The following is an 18,056-nucleotide window of genomic DNA, read 5'->3' on the forward strand; positions in this document are numbered from 1 at the left end:
CGGGGGGGTACTCTGGCCCTCGGGCCTGGGTGGGTCGGGCAGCTGCTGCCGGTCACCCCCTTCCCACCCTCAGCGACAAGAAGCCGGGGTGGCTTTGTCCTGAGCAGGCTGCGTAGGTCTGCACTGCCCCCCAGTGGCTGTGGTACGAACAGCAGCTCCGCGAGCTGTCCCCGCACCCCGGCCCCGGGGACAGCGCCACACGGCCGGTGCCTGGGCTGCTGGCCCCTGGCCGCCACCCGGGGACCCGACCTCCCGAGGGGCTGGGGTGGCTCCCTGCCCTGAAGCACTGCCAGGCTTTCTGTGCTCCAGACTCAACGCCACAAGCCTCAATTTTTTTCAAAGGTTTGAGCCCAGGCCTCGGGGACCGCAGGCGTTGCTGCCACTGCCCTGCCTTGGGGGACGGCCAGGTGGCCCAGCGCAGGCAGCTCTGCGCCAGGTGTCCCTCATTTACTCCTTCCCCGAGCTGCTGCCAGCAGAAGTAGCAGCACCTGCTCTCTGTTTCATCAGGTACATGACCCTGCATGTGGCTTGCTTTGAAATTAAAGGTTTTCAATAGACGCCATCTTCTCAGAGGCCCAGACTGCACCCCAAAGGCCATTGTCACCACTGCTTCGCTCCATTTCCTCTGTTCTGTATTTCAACAAATGGCTGCCTGGATTGACTCTGTTCCTTTCTTTTCCTACTTGGCAGACCCAATTTCTTCCTGCTCCACCCTGCTGTCACCATCCAGCACCTTGCTCACGTTGGGCCTTGTTGTCATGCTAAAGTACCCTTCGGCGCCCTGTGGTTCTTCACTCATGTGCTGGTCTCCATTTGTTTTTTTTAAATTGCCTTCCTGAAGGATGTGCACCAGGTCCAGCCACCTCCCGCTTGCTCTGCGGCCAGGCTCTGGGCGCTGTGAGGCTGTCGGAGCCATTGAAGCTCTCAGCATGGGCTGCAGGCTGCTGCCAGCCTCTCCCCATCGCAGCCACTGCTTGCCATCCCTTGCTGGCAAACTTCCCCTGCTTCCTACAGGTCCCCTTCGAGGATGTTCAGCACGACTGATGGATTTCTCTGGCTCTGTCCCAACAGCCTTTCAGTGCGTTGTGGTCACTGCCCTAGAAGGACTCTTCAGTGGTAATAGTGGGGTGCAGGTGTCCTTGGCAGCAAAGGGCTAAGCTGAAGATGTTTCTTTCTCCCAGGTCTGCAGCCAGCAAGCAGCCAGGGAGCAGCCATCTGCCTGGGAACCCTGGCGTACCCCTCTTCGGTGTCCTCCCATTTTTCCTCTGATCACAGCTGCATCCACATGCAAACTCCGGTGCCCTATTTCCAGCACTGTATTTTAGAAAAGCACATTAAGTATCTTCTGTTGCTTTGGTCGCTTGTTTTTATGTGCCTCATTAAAGCAGCTCTTTACTGCTTCCCACTCAAATGTTGTCGCCTCCTGTCCCAGCCTCTAGGGGTTTTATGATTCCAGCACAGGGATGAATCATCTCGGCTTTAGCCCCACTGCCTGGTAGCTGCCTCCGGCACCTCTCTCCTACCTCCGTCACGTGGGTGCCTCTATGGCCACACCCCCGGGTGCCTCCACGGACAGGGACTCCTCCCTCCTCCATACAGCCTGTAAGAGACTGCCCTGACACCGAGTGACAGCTGGCACTTCTGTGTCCAGCAGGAAAGATCCAGTGTTGGCTTCTGTGCCAGCTTTGCCTCTCATGCCTCATGGCACCCGAGTTGCAAGGTCTCCTTTCCTTTTAGAGGCAGGTTGCTTTTGGCTGCTTTGTTCCCCCACTCTCAGCCCTCCTGGAGGCTGCTGTTTTCTCCTGTGCTAGGAGAATGATCCCACAGCCAAACTCTTTACCTTGTTGCATCCCTCTAACCCAGAGCTCTGCGTCCTTCACACGGGTCCTCCCCCTGCCCGCCTAAACCAGCCCACGCTTCCTGCAGAACACCTGAGCGTGGACACCTAGATGCTGGTTCAGCATCTCCACATGCTGCGGGCACTACAGAGGGGATTCACATGCTCTTGGTGCCACCCAAGGTGTCCCAGGGCGTCAGGTACAATGGGAGACTTGTACAATGGGAGAGTCGCCCTGCCAGCAGCTGGAGGTTGAAGTGGGCTGCATTCCTGGCACTCAGCCGCTGGCACTTGTCTGTCAGTGGGGTCTACACCTGCTTTTGCTCTTAGCCCACCTCCAGAGATCCCAGTGCCTCCCCATCTTCCCAAAGACGTATATTTACAATGGCCTCTTCAAAGCAGAGTGGAAATGTACTGGAAAACCTTCCCTGTGTAGCTAAGACCTAAATCAGTTGGGGACAAGCCCAGCGCTATAGGCAGCTGCTGGCAGGGCGGCAGTAAGGCCCCTACTGTGCTGGCATGGCTGGGTGCCAGGTGAGGCGGGGGGGCCTCCCCTGCCGCTCCCCCAGTGAGGAAGGGTCTTGGTCCCTCCAGGTGGGCGGCCAGCGGGACGGACCCTTGCCAGCCCAGGCTTCCCCGGTTCTCCTAGGACTTCCCGCGGGCTGCGGCAGGGACCACCCACGGCCCGTGCGGGGGTCGGGGGGCCGCGGCAGGAGGAGCCCGCGGGGCAGGTCGGGTGGAAGAGGGGTGCGGGGCGGGGCAGGATGTGGCCCCAGGGCGGCCGCTGGTAGGGGCAGGAGGATGCTCGGGCGGGGGCCCGAGGGGCGGCGGCCGCGGAGCTGCCGGCGGGGCGGCGGGCGGCTGGGACCGGGGCAGGCGGGGGCGGCGGGCGGTGCCGGGCGCTCCGGTTAGGCGGGGGCCGCCGCAGTCCCCGCCCGCCGCCCGCCGGGAGGGGCCGAGCGCTACCGCTGCAGAGCCGCCGCCGGGGCGAGCCGGGCGATGCCGCGCCGGGCCCGGGGCCGCCGCCGGGGCCCCCCCGCCGCCGCCGCCCCCCAGCCCCGGCGCCCCGGGGAGCCACCCGAGGTAAGCGCGGCCCGGGCGAGGGGCGGTGGGCTGTGCCGGGCCGGCGGCGCGGGTCGGGCCGTGCCCCCCCCCGGCCCCCTCCCGCTGCCCCGGGCAGAGCCGGCGCGGCTGCGGGGCCTCGGCGGGCCGGGGGTGTCCCTGTGCCCAGGCACCCCGAGGGGCGGGTGGGGGTCTGGCCTGCGGGTGTGCGTGGGGACCCCCGGGCCCTGCTCCTCAGGTGGGGCAACCAGCTGAGTGAGGGCCTGGGCTGTCTCCAGCTTCTCCAAAGGCTTTCCGAGGCAGTGGGGCAAAAGGCGAGGGAGACCCCAGCAGTGTAGCACACTCCAGATGTGCCATGTCCACCAGTGCCACCAGTGCCCCTGTGCCTGCCAGCCTCTACTCACTGTCCCTTAGAGGCACCTGTGCCCAGCGCGGCCTCCCTCAGCTTGCCGGGATGCTTCTGGGCCTGGGGGTGCATGGCTGCACAGGACCCCTGCACCCTCGGCTGAGAAGCAGGAGTGCAGGTGGCTTGCGCCCAGGGCCCTGTGCCGGCAGTGCCCGCAGCAGGAGCGTAGCTGTGCAGCGGTGACTATTAGTGGCCTGGCCTCCATCCTGCTCCCCAGCACTTGCCCCGTGGTCCAGTGCCACCTGCATGCTGCCTGCCAGGCGAGCAGGACACTGTCCCAAGGCCCCTGCGTGGCCCAGGGGTGGCTGAGTGGGCTCTGTGCAGGCAGCCATCGCGCAGCGCCGTGCCGCGCAGTCAGCAGGCCAGCTTCATCCTCCATTTCAGTCGGGGGGCTGGCTCCCCTCCAGAGCAGCTGCCAAGCCCTGCCCGGTGAGGCCCCAGCTCCATCCTTCCTCCATCTCTGGCAGCCGCAGCTGTGCTTGGCCAGGGGAGGGGGAGCAGGGAGCGTGATGGTCCCAGTGCCGTCCAAGGCAGGCAGGGTGCTTTTGGGGACTGTGCTTTGCTCTGCCCCAGCCCGGGAAGGCTGAGCATCCAACTGAAATTGAGGGCCTGTTGCAGAGCTTGTTGTGCCCTGGAGCTGTGGGCTGGTGCTGCTTTGCCTCGCTTTGCTTTCAGTTTATCATGCTGGGGCATGGTGGGCACAGGCAAATGGCTGTAAGCAGAGTGCTCAGGGAGCGTGAGGCTCGAGGAAACTGAAGATGTTGGACCGATTTCTTCCCTCCTACCCCACAGGACAGCCAGGCTAAAAATAATCCTTTGCCTCATGCTGTGCATGAAAATAAAGGAGACTAAGAAGGGAGAGTCATGCATCATAGCAGCTAAGGACCTGCTGGGGTTAAAAGCATAGATATGGTCTTGTGTGCTGCAGCTGGGCGGGGGGGGGGGAGTATAACCTGTGCCACCGGCTAGGAAATCCCATGGAAAATAAGGCATGTGCCCTTCAGAGCGTCAGAGACTAACCGGCGTGGTGATCTACCAGAAGAGGCAGTAGCATCCCAGTGCTGGAGGGCTGGCTGGCTGCCTCACCATACATCCCCAGTTGCAGCCTAAGGGCTGGGTTTCAGCCAACCAGTGCCTCCAGGATGGCCTGGTCAGGAGTCTCTGGACGGAGCACTTCGGCCAGGAGTCTGCAGGTTTGGAACAAACCAGGCACGTAGGGTGGGAGAGGAGTCTGTGTGAACCCCACACTTTCAGCCATCCACAGTTGTTGGGGAGAGGGGGGGGCAGAAAGGAGCCCAAGGGTGGGGATGGGGAATTCCAGCAACTCCCTGACAGCCCTGTCTGTTCCTCCATGCAGGATGGTTCCCCCACCACCTGTCAGCAAGCCTCACGTGTGCCTCTTCACTGTGCTCATCATGACCAGCCTTGTCCTCATGGATGCCTACCTGGTGGAGCAGAGCCAGGGCTCCAGGAAGCTGGGCATCTGTGTCATGGTGGCAGTGGGTGATGTGTGCTTCCTGCTGGTGCTCCGCTATGTGGCTATCTGGGTCGGGGCGGAGGTAAAGACAGCTAAGCGGGGCTATGCCATGATCCTCTGGTTCCTGTATGTCTTCGTTCTGGAGATCAAAGTCTACTTTGTGTACCAGAACTATAAAGCTGACCGGAAAAGCCTGGATCTCATAGCTCGCAAAGCGCTGACCTTGCTGCTCTCCATCTGCATCCCAGCCCTCTACGTGTTGTTGGTGGCCACAGAGCACATGGAGTACGTCAGGACATTCAAGAAGAAAGAAGATCTCCGCAACCGTCTCTTCTGGGTCATTGTGGACATGCTGGATGTGCTGGACATCCAGGCCAACCTATGGGAGCCCCAGAAGAAGGGGCTGCCGCTCTGGGCTGAGGGCATCATGTTCTTCTACTGCTACATCTTGCTCCTGGTCCTCCCTTGTGTGTCCCTCTGTGAGATCAGCATGCAAGGGATCGGCATCATGCCGCACAGGATGATGCTGTACCCCATGCTGAGCATGCTCACTGTCAACATCACCACCATCTTCATACGAGGCAGCAACATGGTCTTCTTCAGGGATGCCCGGGTCTCCAGCATCTTCATGGGCAAGAACATGCTGGCCATCGGGCTGAAGGTCTGTACATTTGTGCAGTACCAGCGGCACCGGCACCACACGCCCCCGGGGCCAGACCTGGCCTTGCCACATGGCACCCAGGCCCAGCCCTCACCAGGGGTGCACAAGTCCCAGGACCAGCCTGCCTGCCCTGAGGAGCTGGCCCAGGACAACAGGTGACAAGCCAGCAAGAGCCACAGCCTGGGCACTGCCCCGCCTGGCTGGCTGTACCCGCAGACGCGAGGCAGGCTGCTGAGCTCCCTGCCCGGACAGAGGGCAATGACCCTGCTCCCTCCTCCCTGGGCAACGCTGCCCCGGCCCCCGAGGGTCGCATGGTGAGGGCCCCTGCAGGGCTGCTCGGGCCCTCAGCACCCCACCAAGCAGGACAGGCAGTGGAGCGGAGGTGGTGGCTGGGTTTGCCCGCTGTGCCGGGCCGCAGCCAGGCAGCCCTGCCCATGCCAGGCTCCCCCCTCGGCAGTGCTGCCTGCTGGGACTGCCCCCTGGCCAGCCAGGCCTTGGGCTGGGGCACTGCACAGGGACACCGTGGGTCACCTGCGCTGCTGTCGTGGTCACTCCGGCTCGGGGCTCGACAGCTCCCTGCCGCCTGAGCCAGGGTCCCTGCGCTTGGGGAGCGAGGCCTCCATTCCCCTGCCTACCACCCCCCTCAGCCAGCTGCAGGCCCAGGGGGGGCACCCGAGGGGTGACTGTCCTTTTTCATATCTCCCTCTTTGCAATAAAAGACCTGAGCCCTGCAGCTTCCTCATGTCTGTGTTCCTGCTGGCAGGCAGGTCCCCCGGCTCCTGTGGGTGCCTGTTCCTCGTGTGCCTGGCTGTCCAGCTGCAGAGCACATCTTGGGGGGGGCTCACTCAGTGGCCACCCAGGCCTGGGGAGAACATCCCAGGCACCCGGCTCTGACGCTGTTCCTCCTGGCCAGCAGTTTGGGAGGAGGCAGGTCCTTGCAAGAGCCTGGTGGGCTCTGAGGGTGTCAGACAGGGGGGTATGTGTGAAACCTTTGTCAGTCACCACTGCGTGTGCAGCCCGCTACGGTTACATCAACTAGTGCTGGCCGTGCCTGGTGGCTTATCCCCCAGGGACACCCATAGCAAGTCCTCACACTGCACCTGGAAGGCCACCAGGGCAGGTCTGGCAGAGACACGCTGCCGGAACAGCACTAGGAAGAGAAGGAAAATAACCGAACTGACCCCTTGAGACTGGGAGGCTGAGCGGGAAGAGCAGCTCCCCAGCAGAAGGAAGCTCACTGAGATGTTGGAAGCATCCCCTCCTGTTGGAGCCAGTGTTGCCACGCTGCAGCCTGCCCTGTAACCCAGTGCCACCACAGCACCGGCTAAGCTGGGCAATGCCCCAGGGCTTCCCCTGCCACGGGGTTACTGGGCCCGGGAGCAGGCAGGCAGGCAGGCTTGCTCCGCGCTGCCGATAGGCAGCAGGTGACATCCTAGCAAGGACACCCTCTGTGCAGCCTGGCACACAGGCCTCTGCGGGAAGGAGCCACCGGGCTCCAGCAGGGCAGGAGGGAAAAGCAGGACCGCCCTGCGGGTATGGTGGGTTTGCTCCCTGCTGGGCAGGACCCAGAAGCAGCTGGGGAGGGGGACATGGCTCAGGAGTGCTGCTCCCACATGGCCCCTCAGGAAGGTCCTGGCAGGGGTGACACAGGGGTGAGCTACCCCCAGCCTGTCCAGGCCCCAGCCTTCTTCCCTTGTGTTAAAGTGCAGGTGGAGGTTTGTTCAGCTTTGAATTAAAAACAGAGTACAAAGCAACAGGACAATGGGACAGAGAAGCGAGGACAGCCTTGGGCTTCTCTGCTGCCACACCGCTCCCACAGCAGCTCTCCTCTGAAGGCACAAGGATGCAGCAGGCTCTTCATCACAAGGCAAGAAGAGGAAGCAGCAGCAGCCAGGCACAGTGCAAAGCAGTAAGATGCAGGCGCGTTAAAGGCAGCTGAGGATCTTCCATGTGGTCACCAGCCAAGCTGGCACATCCCATTTCTAATGCCTTCCCCCAGTTACACTAAAACCTGTCACCAGAGCAGAACTCACGTCACTCACAGGAACTGCAGGGGAGGCAGGTTCTTCAGCAACGCCCCCAGCCAGGTGTGATGGAGTTGCTCATCATTCCATTTCTGTCTCATTGCACAGCCTTTCCCCAGGCCTCACACACCAGCTGCCCACCCGCACACAGCCCGGCTGTGCCCAGGGAGCACTCTGCCCTGCAGAGCTGAGCACCCCCCAGCACATGCTCTGACCCATCAGGGACTATCTGGGTCACATCCGCATCACCTTGTTAGCACAGCCACAGGAGACAGGGGCAATCAGCAGTGAGGGCATACAAGAGCTGGTGGCCAAACGTAACACCAGAGAGACGCTGGCATTAACTCCTGTAAGTTCAAACACTTTTGACTTTAACAGCACCGACACTGGGAATAAAGGAAAGCTGAGGTATTTTATTTCATATAGAATCAGTTTCCTAGAAGCACTAATGCCCTGCAGAGACCATCTTGAGAAGCCGAGAGAGGCAGCCCTGCTGGAGACCCCGGGCAGCAGCACCTGAGCACTGTCAGCAGCGGTCAGCAGCATGCCCTGGCTGCAAGGAAGGCCAGCCAGGCCAGGGGACCCCACCCGGCAGAGCGGTGGGACCCTCTCTCCTTTACCCGGCATCTGTGAGACTACAGCCCGGTACTGCCCCCAGAAGGCAGATGTTGGTCCTCTGGGCTGACTCCAGCCGAGGAGGTGAAAGCTGTCAGAGGCTGGAGCACTGCAAGGAAAGGCTGAGGGAACTGACCATGTTTGTTCACTCAGGAGGAGAAGGCTTTGGGGAGACCTAATAGCACCCCTTTGCCACCCACCCCAGAGATCTATGAGAAGGCTACTGAGGAGATGGAGCCAGGCACTTCACCGAGAACAGGACAATGACTACAGACTAAAAAACCAGGCAGCTTTCCTGGAGGAGGCAAGGGGGGAAAAAGTTTCACCTTAAGAACTTGAAGCAGTGGAGCAGAGGCCAAGAGAGGTGATGACATCTGTCCTTGGACATTCCCACACTGAACTGAAGAGACCCTGGGCAACCTAGTCTGAAGTCAGTGCTAGCCCTGCTCTGAGCAGGCACTGTGGGTCCTTTCCCACCTCAGCTGGTGTCTGGTAAGACCTGGAGTAGAGCAATGCAGGGTAGGGCTTGTGCTCTCCTAGCTAGAGGAAGAGCAGGTGCAAGGACAGAGACAGCTGTCAACACCATGTACATCTGCATGATAAGACTTGTCACTGCCCAGGCAAAGTGTAAACCACATGTGAAGAGGACATTTCAGCTACAAAAAGCGCCATTTCCCTCAGTTCAGGCTCCACTCTGCTGCCTTACAGCACCAGTGTACAGTGAACAGCAGATACTGGGAAGAGGGGTGGCCATCTGCCAGGCCTGGCCAGGGCAGAGTGAGTCCCAGTACCAGACAACAGCATGTCTGTCCTGCAGTCACAGGTTCTTCTGCGAGGGCAGACGGTGCTTGTCTTTGATGGCATTCCTCTTCCTCTTCTTGTTCAGGAAGCTCTCCAGCTTCCCACTCCTCTTCAGCTCTGCATACTTCTCTGCTAGCTCCATTTTCCGCTTCTCAGCTGCAGAGGACGGGGAGCAAGGATTTTAAACTGAAGCCCAAATAATTTCTACAGACCAGCCCCTCCCTCAGCTCTCCCTCCCTCCCTGGCTCCAGGCCTGCCTTGTCTCTTGAGTACCGGCGCTAGAACAACCCCTCTACAGCTCCATTGAATATTACAGACAAGTCAATTCCAGTGCTGGGAGCCCTGTCAGCAGTACTCCCTCTAGGTCTTCATGCTGCATGGCCACACTGAGTACTTACATTTCTTTAGGAAGAAGGGTTTCTTTCCCTGCTTGGCCAATTCCCTCTGTTGTCTCTTCAAAGACAGCTCCCTCTCCCTCAATTTCTGCTGTTTTTTCTGTGCCTGTTCTTGTTGTGTCTGTACAGAAAGGATGGCCTCTGTCAGCAAGTGTCTAGGCAGACGTCAGGTCACATATCCTCTCTTCTAGTGCATTGCCTCACAGGAAAGGAGATGCTGCATTGAACTCACCATGCGGTTCAGGAGCTGCTGGAGTTTCTCCTTCTGCTCTATGTCCCGGCATTTTTTCAGCTCCTTCTGAACCATCTGAAGAAGAGAGCAGAAAGCTGCATGACTGCCACCTCCACTGTGAAAGGCCTTTGCAGAAGCTGCCCCTGCCAAGCCAGGTTCTTCTGGCCAAGGACAGGCACACAGCATCACCTCCTTCTCCTGCTTCTTGATGCTGTCCAGGAAGCTATAAGTCTTCATAAATATCTCAGGCTTATACTCTCCAGACAGGTCATCAAATCGAGGGTCTCTGTGGACCTGAAAACAGGGAAGGCAAAGTAAGGGCTGTGGCCAGGACTACTCTGTTAAAAACCTGATTATTTTCCTTCCATGGATCAGACCTTGCTTTTTTTTTTTTTTTTTCAGTATTATGTACCCACCACTGAAAACATCTGCAGCTGGCAAAGTGAGTCCAATAATCAAGATGGCAGCCCCTCACAAAGTCATCATGCCTGCCTGCAGTCCACCAAGCCACAGGCATTTCCATATGCAAGCCCACCACCCAGGACCAGCCAGTTCCAAGAACAGCAGCATGAGTGCTGCCTCCAAACACCTGCAACTCCCAGGCCCTATTACCATGTCTGTGCCCTATTAGCATTGCTAAGGGTAGTCAGCTCCTGAACTGGGGAGGAGGAGCACCCACCTTCTTCGTAACAGAGATGACTTGTCGCAGAAAAGGTACAGGCTTCTTGGCAGACATCTCCACTGGCCTGAAAAAGAGCAAAATGTACTGAAGAGGAGCAAAGGACAGAAAGAGTCCCAGACTAACATGTCAGGAGGTTAGCTAGACCCTCAGAAGAACATTACCGCATAGTGCCAAAACAGCGGACTCTCCCACTCAGTCCTCACCACATTACCTACATAGAGCAAAGAGGTGACTTGGTCAGGAGCCAGACGAGGCTGCTACAACCAAATGATCTATAAATGTGTGGTTAAAACAGTCCTACACTTGATACAGCCACTCTGTATCAAGCGAAAACCCACCACTGCATCAGTAAATGCTCCATACTCAGTTACGCTCCCTCTCCATTTCATTCATCACGCAACAACCCTCTTCTATTCCTGGCCCATCAACTCATCCACTCTTGCCTAATACTTACACTGAAAGGTGAGACCTAAGTTGGCATTTCTGCACTGACCTGGTAGTTACAGAGACAGGCCAATTCTACTGTAGCCAGGCTCACTGAGAAAGCACACCGTGACACACGTACGGAAAAGGTCAGCCCAGGAATAAGGGCCATACAGCTTATGGTACCTATTCCAAAAGAGACTTCACAGTGGATCAGGACCACAGTGACAACCAATTAAGCAAACAAGTTCTCCTTCCAACACAGGCCTTTAGGGCTTGATGCCTCAGGTGCACAATGGGGACAGCAGGAGGTGGGAGAACGGGGCGTTACTTGTATGCTGTGACCTGCGATTTGTCAGTACATTGACTGAGTTATTAGAAACATGAAAAGACCTGTGAACTACCCGCTGCAAGGACCCACACTGTGGGCATTATACCCATGTTCAGCAACATGGTAACAGCCACCCAGGAACATTAACAACCCCACAGGCATAAATGAGTTTTCTAAGTCCCACTTCAGGCAGTGTTCAGTGTATTCTCACGTCTGCTGATACAGCTACACTCCTGTACGATGTTCTCAAGTCAGCTTTATACAGCGTCGCTGAAGCCAGCTCAGTTCCATGGGATTTCCCTGAAGTCTTTTTTTAATTTATTTTTTTAAGAAGCTCACTTCCATAACAAAACTATAAGAGAAACAGCATGTGGGATTTATAGTGATGCATCGCTTAAAGAATTAAGGGAATTAAATAAAAACAGAATTATGCAAACTGTGTGGCAGAAATAGAGACACTGTGTGAAGATGTTGTGCTTCACAAAATGCCCCAGACCCTTGGGTAAAAGGTAAAGCAGAAACATTATTCTAATCAGCCACTTACAGCAGAAGCAGCACGTATTCAGCAGAGATTCAGAAATAGGTTAAGGAACGCCAGTGTAACAAAGGAACCTGTAAATCACTTAAATATGGCTCTGAGGACTGAAAACCAGCTAACTACTGCAAATAAAGGGCAATGGCATAATAGTTGTTACCAGGGGAGCCTGTGGAGGACTGTAAAAAGATCTGATAGTATTTTGTTGTGTTGAATACAGGAAAAAGCTTGCGACAATAAGTAATGTAGAGGGGGGAAAAAGGAAGATCACCACAGACAAGCCACAGATGAGACAACAGCAGAAGGATGAATGAAATTCCAAAACAATTGCATCACTGCTACTCCAGCCAGTGGGAGCCAGGGAGAAGATGCTGATAAGCTGGAAGGGGTTTAGAAAACCCCAGGGTAACTATTTCAGGGCCCAGGGGTCACAAGAAAAGCACTATCATACAGCTTAAAAGTATACCACGCTGTTGGTTTCAAAGTGCTTTAAAACAGAGGGTGTAAAGGAACTGAGTGCTGATTTAACTACTGAGTAACAGGCGGTGCTGGGGATTTGAAGAGGATAGGACATTTAGAGTTCTGAAACAGCAACAGATCATTCCCAAATGAAACGCCACAGTGAAAGGCATTATTGTGTGGCACATTAAAGGAGATCTACACCAGCTCCAAGGCAATGGCAACACTGTAAGGAGCCCACAGCATAGCTTCTGGAGTGCAGAGAGCACACATGCACATTTTTCTGATCGCAAAAGAACTTCTTTACCCCTTTTTGCCTTGTTTCTGTTTCACCATAGCTTTGGTAGCTTTTGCAGTTTTCTTCCCACTGGTCGCCTGCTTGCACACTCTTGTTCTCTTGTCACTCTGCATCTGCAGTAGTTCCTCAAAAGACATGTGACATTGATCTGGAAGAGAGTGCAAGACACTTCTGAACCAAACAGCTTCTCCAGGCACTTCCCACCCCCACATTCCACCAAGAGGGATGCCTCAGAGAGCGACACAAGCACAGTGGTGCCATCCCTACACAACTGTATGGCAGAGAGAAGCTGCTGCATCTCTCAGCCTTTGATTTCTCTCTCATTAATCACTGCAACCTTGAGCACTAGAACACTCTCCCTCTCTCCCCAGCGCTTCTTGCTTCTCCCTCCACTCAGCAGCACACACAAGACCAGTTTAAAGTTTTCACCTGGTACAAAGGGTACCAGTTACCAGCACATGAGCTCTGCACTGGGTCATATTTTGGCCACATTGCAAATTCTGAGGGGTGTCCTCTCAGTCCCGACTCTTTAACAGACATCTCCTGTCCCATCGCCTTTAAATGGGCATCATCACATCTCCCACACCACAAGACTGGCCAGGAAAAACACATGGCCTGTGTGGCCTGTTCAGTCAGTCTGTCAAGACTCAGAGACAGTCTCTCTGCACTGCACATCCACCATAGCTCGGCTGAGCCTGCAGTGAAGCCATTCCCACAGCAGGGTCTCCTCAGCAGCCCAGGGACCTGTAACTACTGAAATCCAGACATTCAACCTTCCCCACCTCATTGCCAATAGGAATAGCAACTGCCTGGTTCACTGGGAGAAGAACAAAACCCCACAACACCAAAAAGCAGTTTCATATTCTAGCCCTACCATGAGCTCCCCACAGTGTTATTTACACCTTGTGTTTGATAAAATATTCCCTCTCTTCTCTGACTGCTGACCAACCAACACAAGAAACAGCAAAATCAATTCTACCCAAAGTGCTGATGAATACACAAGGTATTCTGGAATTTTCTGTCGCTATGTTTCTTTACTATCACTCAGTGACAGTAATCTTTAACACTTCTTATAACCACAATGTAAAAATATCAGCAATTCTTTCTAGCAGCAATTTACACCTCTGGGTGTTGAGGACTAGCAGCCAGAAACCATTCTTAGGGCAGCACTTGGATACGCTCATTCTGTTCTCAGGATGAGGATAGGGCAAGAAGGAACAGGAAGGTTTGCATGTTCCCTTCTGAAAGGGAACACCTGCTCAACACCTCTGAGCAATGACAGGCACACAGTCTTTCTACGCAGAACACCCGAACTGAAAAGCGATTGCATCCTGCCTGTGGTGGGTTGGCCTCAGCTGGATGCCAGGTGCCCACCAAGCTGCCCTGTCACTCCCCTCCTCAGCCAGACAGGGGAGACAAAGTATTAACAAATAAATGAAAAAAGAATTAAAGGCTCACAGGTTGAGATACAGACAGGTAGAGATCACTCACTAATTACCAGCACAGGCTAAACAGACTCGACTGGAGCAAAATTAATTTTATTACCGAACAAATCAGAGTAGGGTAATGAGAAAACCCCAAAATCTTAAAACACTTTCTCCCCACCTCTCAGGCTCAACTTCACTCCAGAGTTCTCTACTTCCTCCCCCCTCCCAAGTGGTGCAGGGGAACAGGGAACTGGGGTTGCAGTCAGTTCATCACACACTGACTCTGCCGCTCGCTCTCTTCCTCTGCTCCAGCACAAGGTCCCACTCACGGGAGACAGTCCTTCACAAGCTTCTCCAGCATGAGTCCTTCCCACGAGCTGCAGGCCTTCATGAACGGCTCCAGCATGGGTCCCCCCCACGGGGTGCTGTCCTTCAGGCACAGCCGGCTCCAGCCTGGGTCCCCACAGGGTCACAAGCCCTGCCAGCAACCCTGCCCCAGCCTGGGCTCCTCTCCCCACGGGTCCTGCCAGGAGCTGCTCCAGCACAGGCTCTCCATAGGGGCACATCCACCTGCTCCAGTGTGGGGCCCTCCATGGGCTGCGGGCACAGCCTGTCTCACCATGCTCTTCAAGCACGGGCTGCCAGGGAACCTCTGCTCCGGCACCTGGCACACCTCCCCCCCTCCTCTAGTGACCTGGGTGTCTGCAGGGCTTTTTCTCTTACATATTCTCACTCCTCTCTTCCAGCTGCTGTTCTGCAGCAGTTTTTTTCCTCCCTTCTTAAATACGTTATCACAGAGGTGCTAACACCGTGGCTGATGGTGGCCCCTGGCCAAGGCTGAGCTAATGGGACATGGGGGCAGCTTCCGGCACCTTCTCACAGAAGCCACACCTGTAGCCCCTTGACTACCAAAACCTTGCCATGCAAACCCAATACACTGCCCCATGACACAAGGTTTCTTCATGCCCTGCCCAAATCTGCTGCCAAATTCAGGAAGCAACACGATGTCAGTCACATTGGCTCAGAACACGGATTCATCACCCCTCATCCTAGCAATAACCAAGACTTTCTGCTTCAGAATCTACTCACATCATCCAGAAAAAGTAACGAGCATATCCAAGCGCTCCCTCAAGAAACATTTTCTTTTTGCTTGTTCTGAACACCCAGGAACTTTGCTCTGTCAACACTTGTTAGTCCTCTGAGGAGGGTTAAAGGAACACTGTACATCCAGCTCGCTGCAGGAGGGACAAAGGAAATGCAAATACAGCACTATTTCATTACACTGCTTCCCTGAAACACCCTTTCCCTTATCTTGCTGCAGTTTGATATCTTCTTTTGCTTGGGCTCCCACAAACACCCTTGCCCCTGCCTTCTTAGGGAGAGAGGACAGCACTGTCACACTTTCTGATCTCCATCTTTTCCCTACCTCACTCTTGTACAATCACTCATTGCCTGCCTGCCTAGGATGTAAAATCGCCTTCAGACCAAAGAACTCTGCTCACATTCAGGTAAAAGCTGAGTGCCAAGTAATCATGAGGTTCACAGGGACTTAAGAAAGCCAATAAATTCTAGGACTTAGACAAAAGCATCTGCCACCATGCTGTTCAAATCCAGCACAGATAGTTTTAGACTGCTGCACTATAGGAAAAATCTGTACTAATTATACAAGTCACTAGGGTACAGAGCAATTAATCACTATATAGGGCAATATCCGAGTATCACTGTATACTCAAAGTGCCACAAGATAGACAGACTAAAGAGTATGAACAAGGACAGTCAGAAAGGCAAAGGAAGCATGAAAGGAAAGGAAGAATGACGTGGAAGCTACTCTAACATTTCATGCAAACAGACAAGACTATCACTTGCACTACGATACTCCATTTGGCCACAATTCTAAAACAATACTGTTAAAATAGCAAAGGCTTATAAGATGTGAATGAAAATGAGATAAAGACACCACATAAAAAGATGCAACATTTAGAAAAGGATTAGAAGAGATTTGGTATAAATTAGACAAAGCGAAGGCATGCAGAGCTTCCACTGATAGAATATTTCAATACTTGTACAGGAGACCAGACCAGACTCAACTACCCAAAACATAATGTGGAAAGTGCTTTCCACACAGTAATACCAGTCCATGAAATACATCCTACTATTTGTAGGAGACTGAATTAGCCACTCACATTGAGAAAAACATCATTTGACATCGTAATAATAAAAATTTTGAAGCAGCAGCCTGTTTTGGAGCAGAAGTGAATAGTTCCAGCAGGCATGCGCTGCTGGGCAGATCTGGGAATTGTGTGCATGAAAAGGTTGCTGGCTTCCTGCTCCAAAGCGGCTGGACCTGTCCACAGCCCCTGCGCAAAGAGAGTTTGTGATCCTTCAAATCTGTGCCGATGGTTCCCCCATTTTACAAAAAAGTAAAAGACAGGAATAGCTTACTTTCCTTGTTTCTTGTATTCTTTCTTGATACCACTTTCCCAGGGCTTTTAAAATTCTTTTTCACCTCTAAAATACAATTTACCTTTTCTGTGCTGTCTCTATAGACCATTTCATCTTCCCTCCTGCCTCTTTATCCCTTCCTCCATTATTTTGTGGATTGTTTCCTCTTCTTTCCACCTTTACTAAGCTACTGTTACCTGTTGATAACTGGCATTCCCTGCTCACCAGCACAGCCTCCCCATGTTTCCCCTCCTCCCACAGCCCCGTGTGACACAGATACCTTATGCCTTTCTCAGCTGAACCTGTTGAGAACTATACAACCGGCTGAGCACATCGAAGTGTGTCCGGGATGCAAAAACAGATGGCTGAAGAAATGGCTTTTATCTACCCAGTCAACCCCCACTGAGACAAACTTAGTGCTGGACTCTTAATGTACTATTTGTTCCAGAAATGAGATTACAGAGGGCCCAGACAGAAGGTAAAAGCAAAATCGCTGCTCCCCTTCACATCCCGCTGTGGGAAGGAAAAGGTAACTGTCAGCAGCCTTCCCTCAGCGCCTTGCTGAAACTCACCATTAAGAGAGGAAAATAAAATGCCTGCAGATGGGAGGGCACTCCACTCACTGCTGGAATCCCCCTCCTGAAAGCCCACCTCTAGATGAGATGTGCCCCCCCCACCCCCAAAGCCCCATGCAGACACAGCACAGAGACTCCTCTCACCATCAGTCAGTAACTTCCCACATCTGTGACGCACTGTGCTATGCCACGTGTTTTTAACAATCATGTCTGTTTCCTCTCAATTCTCTTCAAGGACCTTTAACATCTCTCTCATAAGGTTTTAATTATCAACTTAACAATTTTAAGGCAAAGAAACCACATCGCATATACTGCTGCAGACGAGAACAACTGCCTCAAGGCACCAGCCCTAAGCCCACCGCCGTGTGCTGCCCTGCACCAGTCGCCCGGCCTGCCCAGGGCCTTCCAGGTTAGTGCGCGACTCGACCAGCGCCATGTAATAAGTAACTAAGGGTAACTTGCTGATCAAAGGGGTTTTTAACAAAAGGAATGACCTTGCTGCAACAGATTTGAGAATGTTTTGCCTGGTGACAAAAAAGTTAACTGTTAACCATGAGGTTGGAGATGTACTTTCTCAAGGCAAATGTTAAACCATAATCTCATGTTACTATGACAACCTTTGTCTTCATCTAAACTTTAGTGTAAAAATAGTTTAGTTTTGTAATATACAGCTTCTTGCTACGGGACTGAGAGCATAACTGTTTGCTTAAACCGGCCTTGAAGTTGAGAATAAAAGGGCTGTGTTACTTAGAATTTGCGAGCCTGGATGGAGCTGCAACTCCCTGGCCGCCCAGCGCTGGTTTTGCTTTCCTGCCTTAATAAATACTTAGCGAATTTATTTCGGACTCTAGTTATTTCAAATTCAACTATAACAGCCAGACAACGGGCCTTGAGAGGCCGGTCGGGACCCTCCAGGCGCAGGGGGGTGGAGGCCCCTGTCCGTGTCGGCTCCCGAGGCCTGTCCCGCAGCCCACACAGCGCCTGCTGCTGAGCCTGTAGGCGGAACGAGCGGGGGAACAAAGGAGCTGGGACGCGGAAAGGGACCGGGGCGGTCGCCGACGCCCTCCCCACCGGGCGGCCGGCCACGCCAGGGGATACGCCGCGCTCTGGGTGACGCCGGGAACCGAAGGCGGGCAGCCCGGCCCCAGGGGGCGACCCTTACCTCTCCTGCCAGCCCCCGCGGCCTCCTCCGCACCCTCGGCCCCCGCGGGGCTCCCGCTGTCGTCGCCATCACTGCCGTCACCGGAGCTCTCCCCCGCCGCCGCCGCCGCCTCCTCCTCGGCGACGGCTCTTCTCCCCAGCACCCGGGGCCGCTTGCCCGCGCCCTCCTCACGGGGCCGCATGGCCCCCGCTCCCGGACCCCCGCCCCGCCAC

At 54.9% G+C, this 18,056-nt stretch overlaps 2 protein-coding genes across 3 annotated transcripts; one reads left to right on the forward strand and one right to left on the reverse strand.

Annotated features, from left to right (window-relative positions):
• Positions 1 to 1,676: 1,676 nt before the first annotated feature.
• Positions 1,677 to 6,176, forward strand: LOC130157792 (transmembrane protein 121-like). Of its 2 annotated transcripts, none has more exons than XM_056357732.1 (2): positions 1,677 to 2,037; positions 4,663 to 6,176. In XM_056357732.1, the coding sequence occupies exons 1-2, from the start codon at positions 2,000 to 2,002 to the stop codon at positions 5,600 to 5,602; spliced, it is 978 nt and encodes a 325-aa protein (XP_056213707.1). In that variant the 5' UTR covers positions 1,677 to 1,999; the 3' UTR covers positions 5,603 to 6,176. The 2 variants fall into 2 exon arrangements, with proteins under 2 accessions (XP_056213707.1, XP_056213708.1); XM_056357733.1 differs by lacking the exon at positions 1,677 to 2,037 and adding an exon at positions 2,752 to 2,920.
• Positions 6,177 to 7,860: 1,684 nt separating this feature from the next.
• RRP36 (ribosomal RNA processing 36) lies at positions 7,861 to 18,025 on the reverse strand. The gene is made up of 6 exons (XM_056357531.1): positions 17,845 to 18,025; positions 17,509 to 17,707; positions 10,190 to 10,256; positions 9,511 to 9,804; positions 9,282 to 9,399; positions 7,861 to 9,039 (listed from the first exon to the last, which is right to left on the reverse strand). The coding sequence occupies exons 1-6, from the start codon at positions 18,023 to 18,025 to the stop codon at positions 8,900 to 8,902; spliced, it is 999 nt and encodes a 332-aa protein (XP_056213506.1). The 3' UTR covers positions 7,861 to 8,899.
• Between the last annotated feature and the right edge of the window lie 31 nt (positions 18,026 to 18,056).

The sequence above is a fragment of the Falco biarmicus genome, chromosome 12 (assembly GCF_023638135.1).
Source record: "Falco biarmicus isolate bFalBia1 chromosome 12, bFalBia1.pri, whole genome shotgun sequence".
NCBI classification, from domain to species: Eukaryota; Metazoa; Chordata; class Aves; order Falconiformes; family Falconidae; genus Falco; species Falco biarmicus.

What these genes read in the sequence shown, in the direction of transcription:
- RRP36 (XM_056357531.1), bottom strand. Translation starts at nt 18,025, where the DNA reads ATGCGGCCCCGTGAGGAGGGCGCGGGCAAGCGGCCCCGGGTGCTGGGG. An exon ending in GTCCGAAATAAATTCGCTAA is followed by an intron (nt 10,257 to 17,508) that starts GTATTTATTAAG and finishes GCTCTTTTTCAG; the next exon opens with GCCAGTGGAGATGTCTGCCA. An exon ending in AGCAGCTCCTGAACCGCATG is followed by an intron (nt 9,400 to 9,510) that starts GTGAGTTCAATG and finishes CTTTCTGTACAG; the next exon opens with ACACAACAAGAACAGGCACA.
- LOC130157792 (XM_056357732.1), top strand. Translation starts at nt 2,000, where the DNA reads ATGCTCTTGGTGCCACCCAAGGTGTCCCAGGGCGTCAG. An exon ending in AAGGTGTCCCAGGGCGTCAG is followed by an intron (nt 2,038 to 4,662) that starts GTACAATGGGAG and finishes TCCTCCATGCAG; the next exon opens with GATGGTTCCCCCACCACCTG.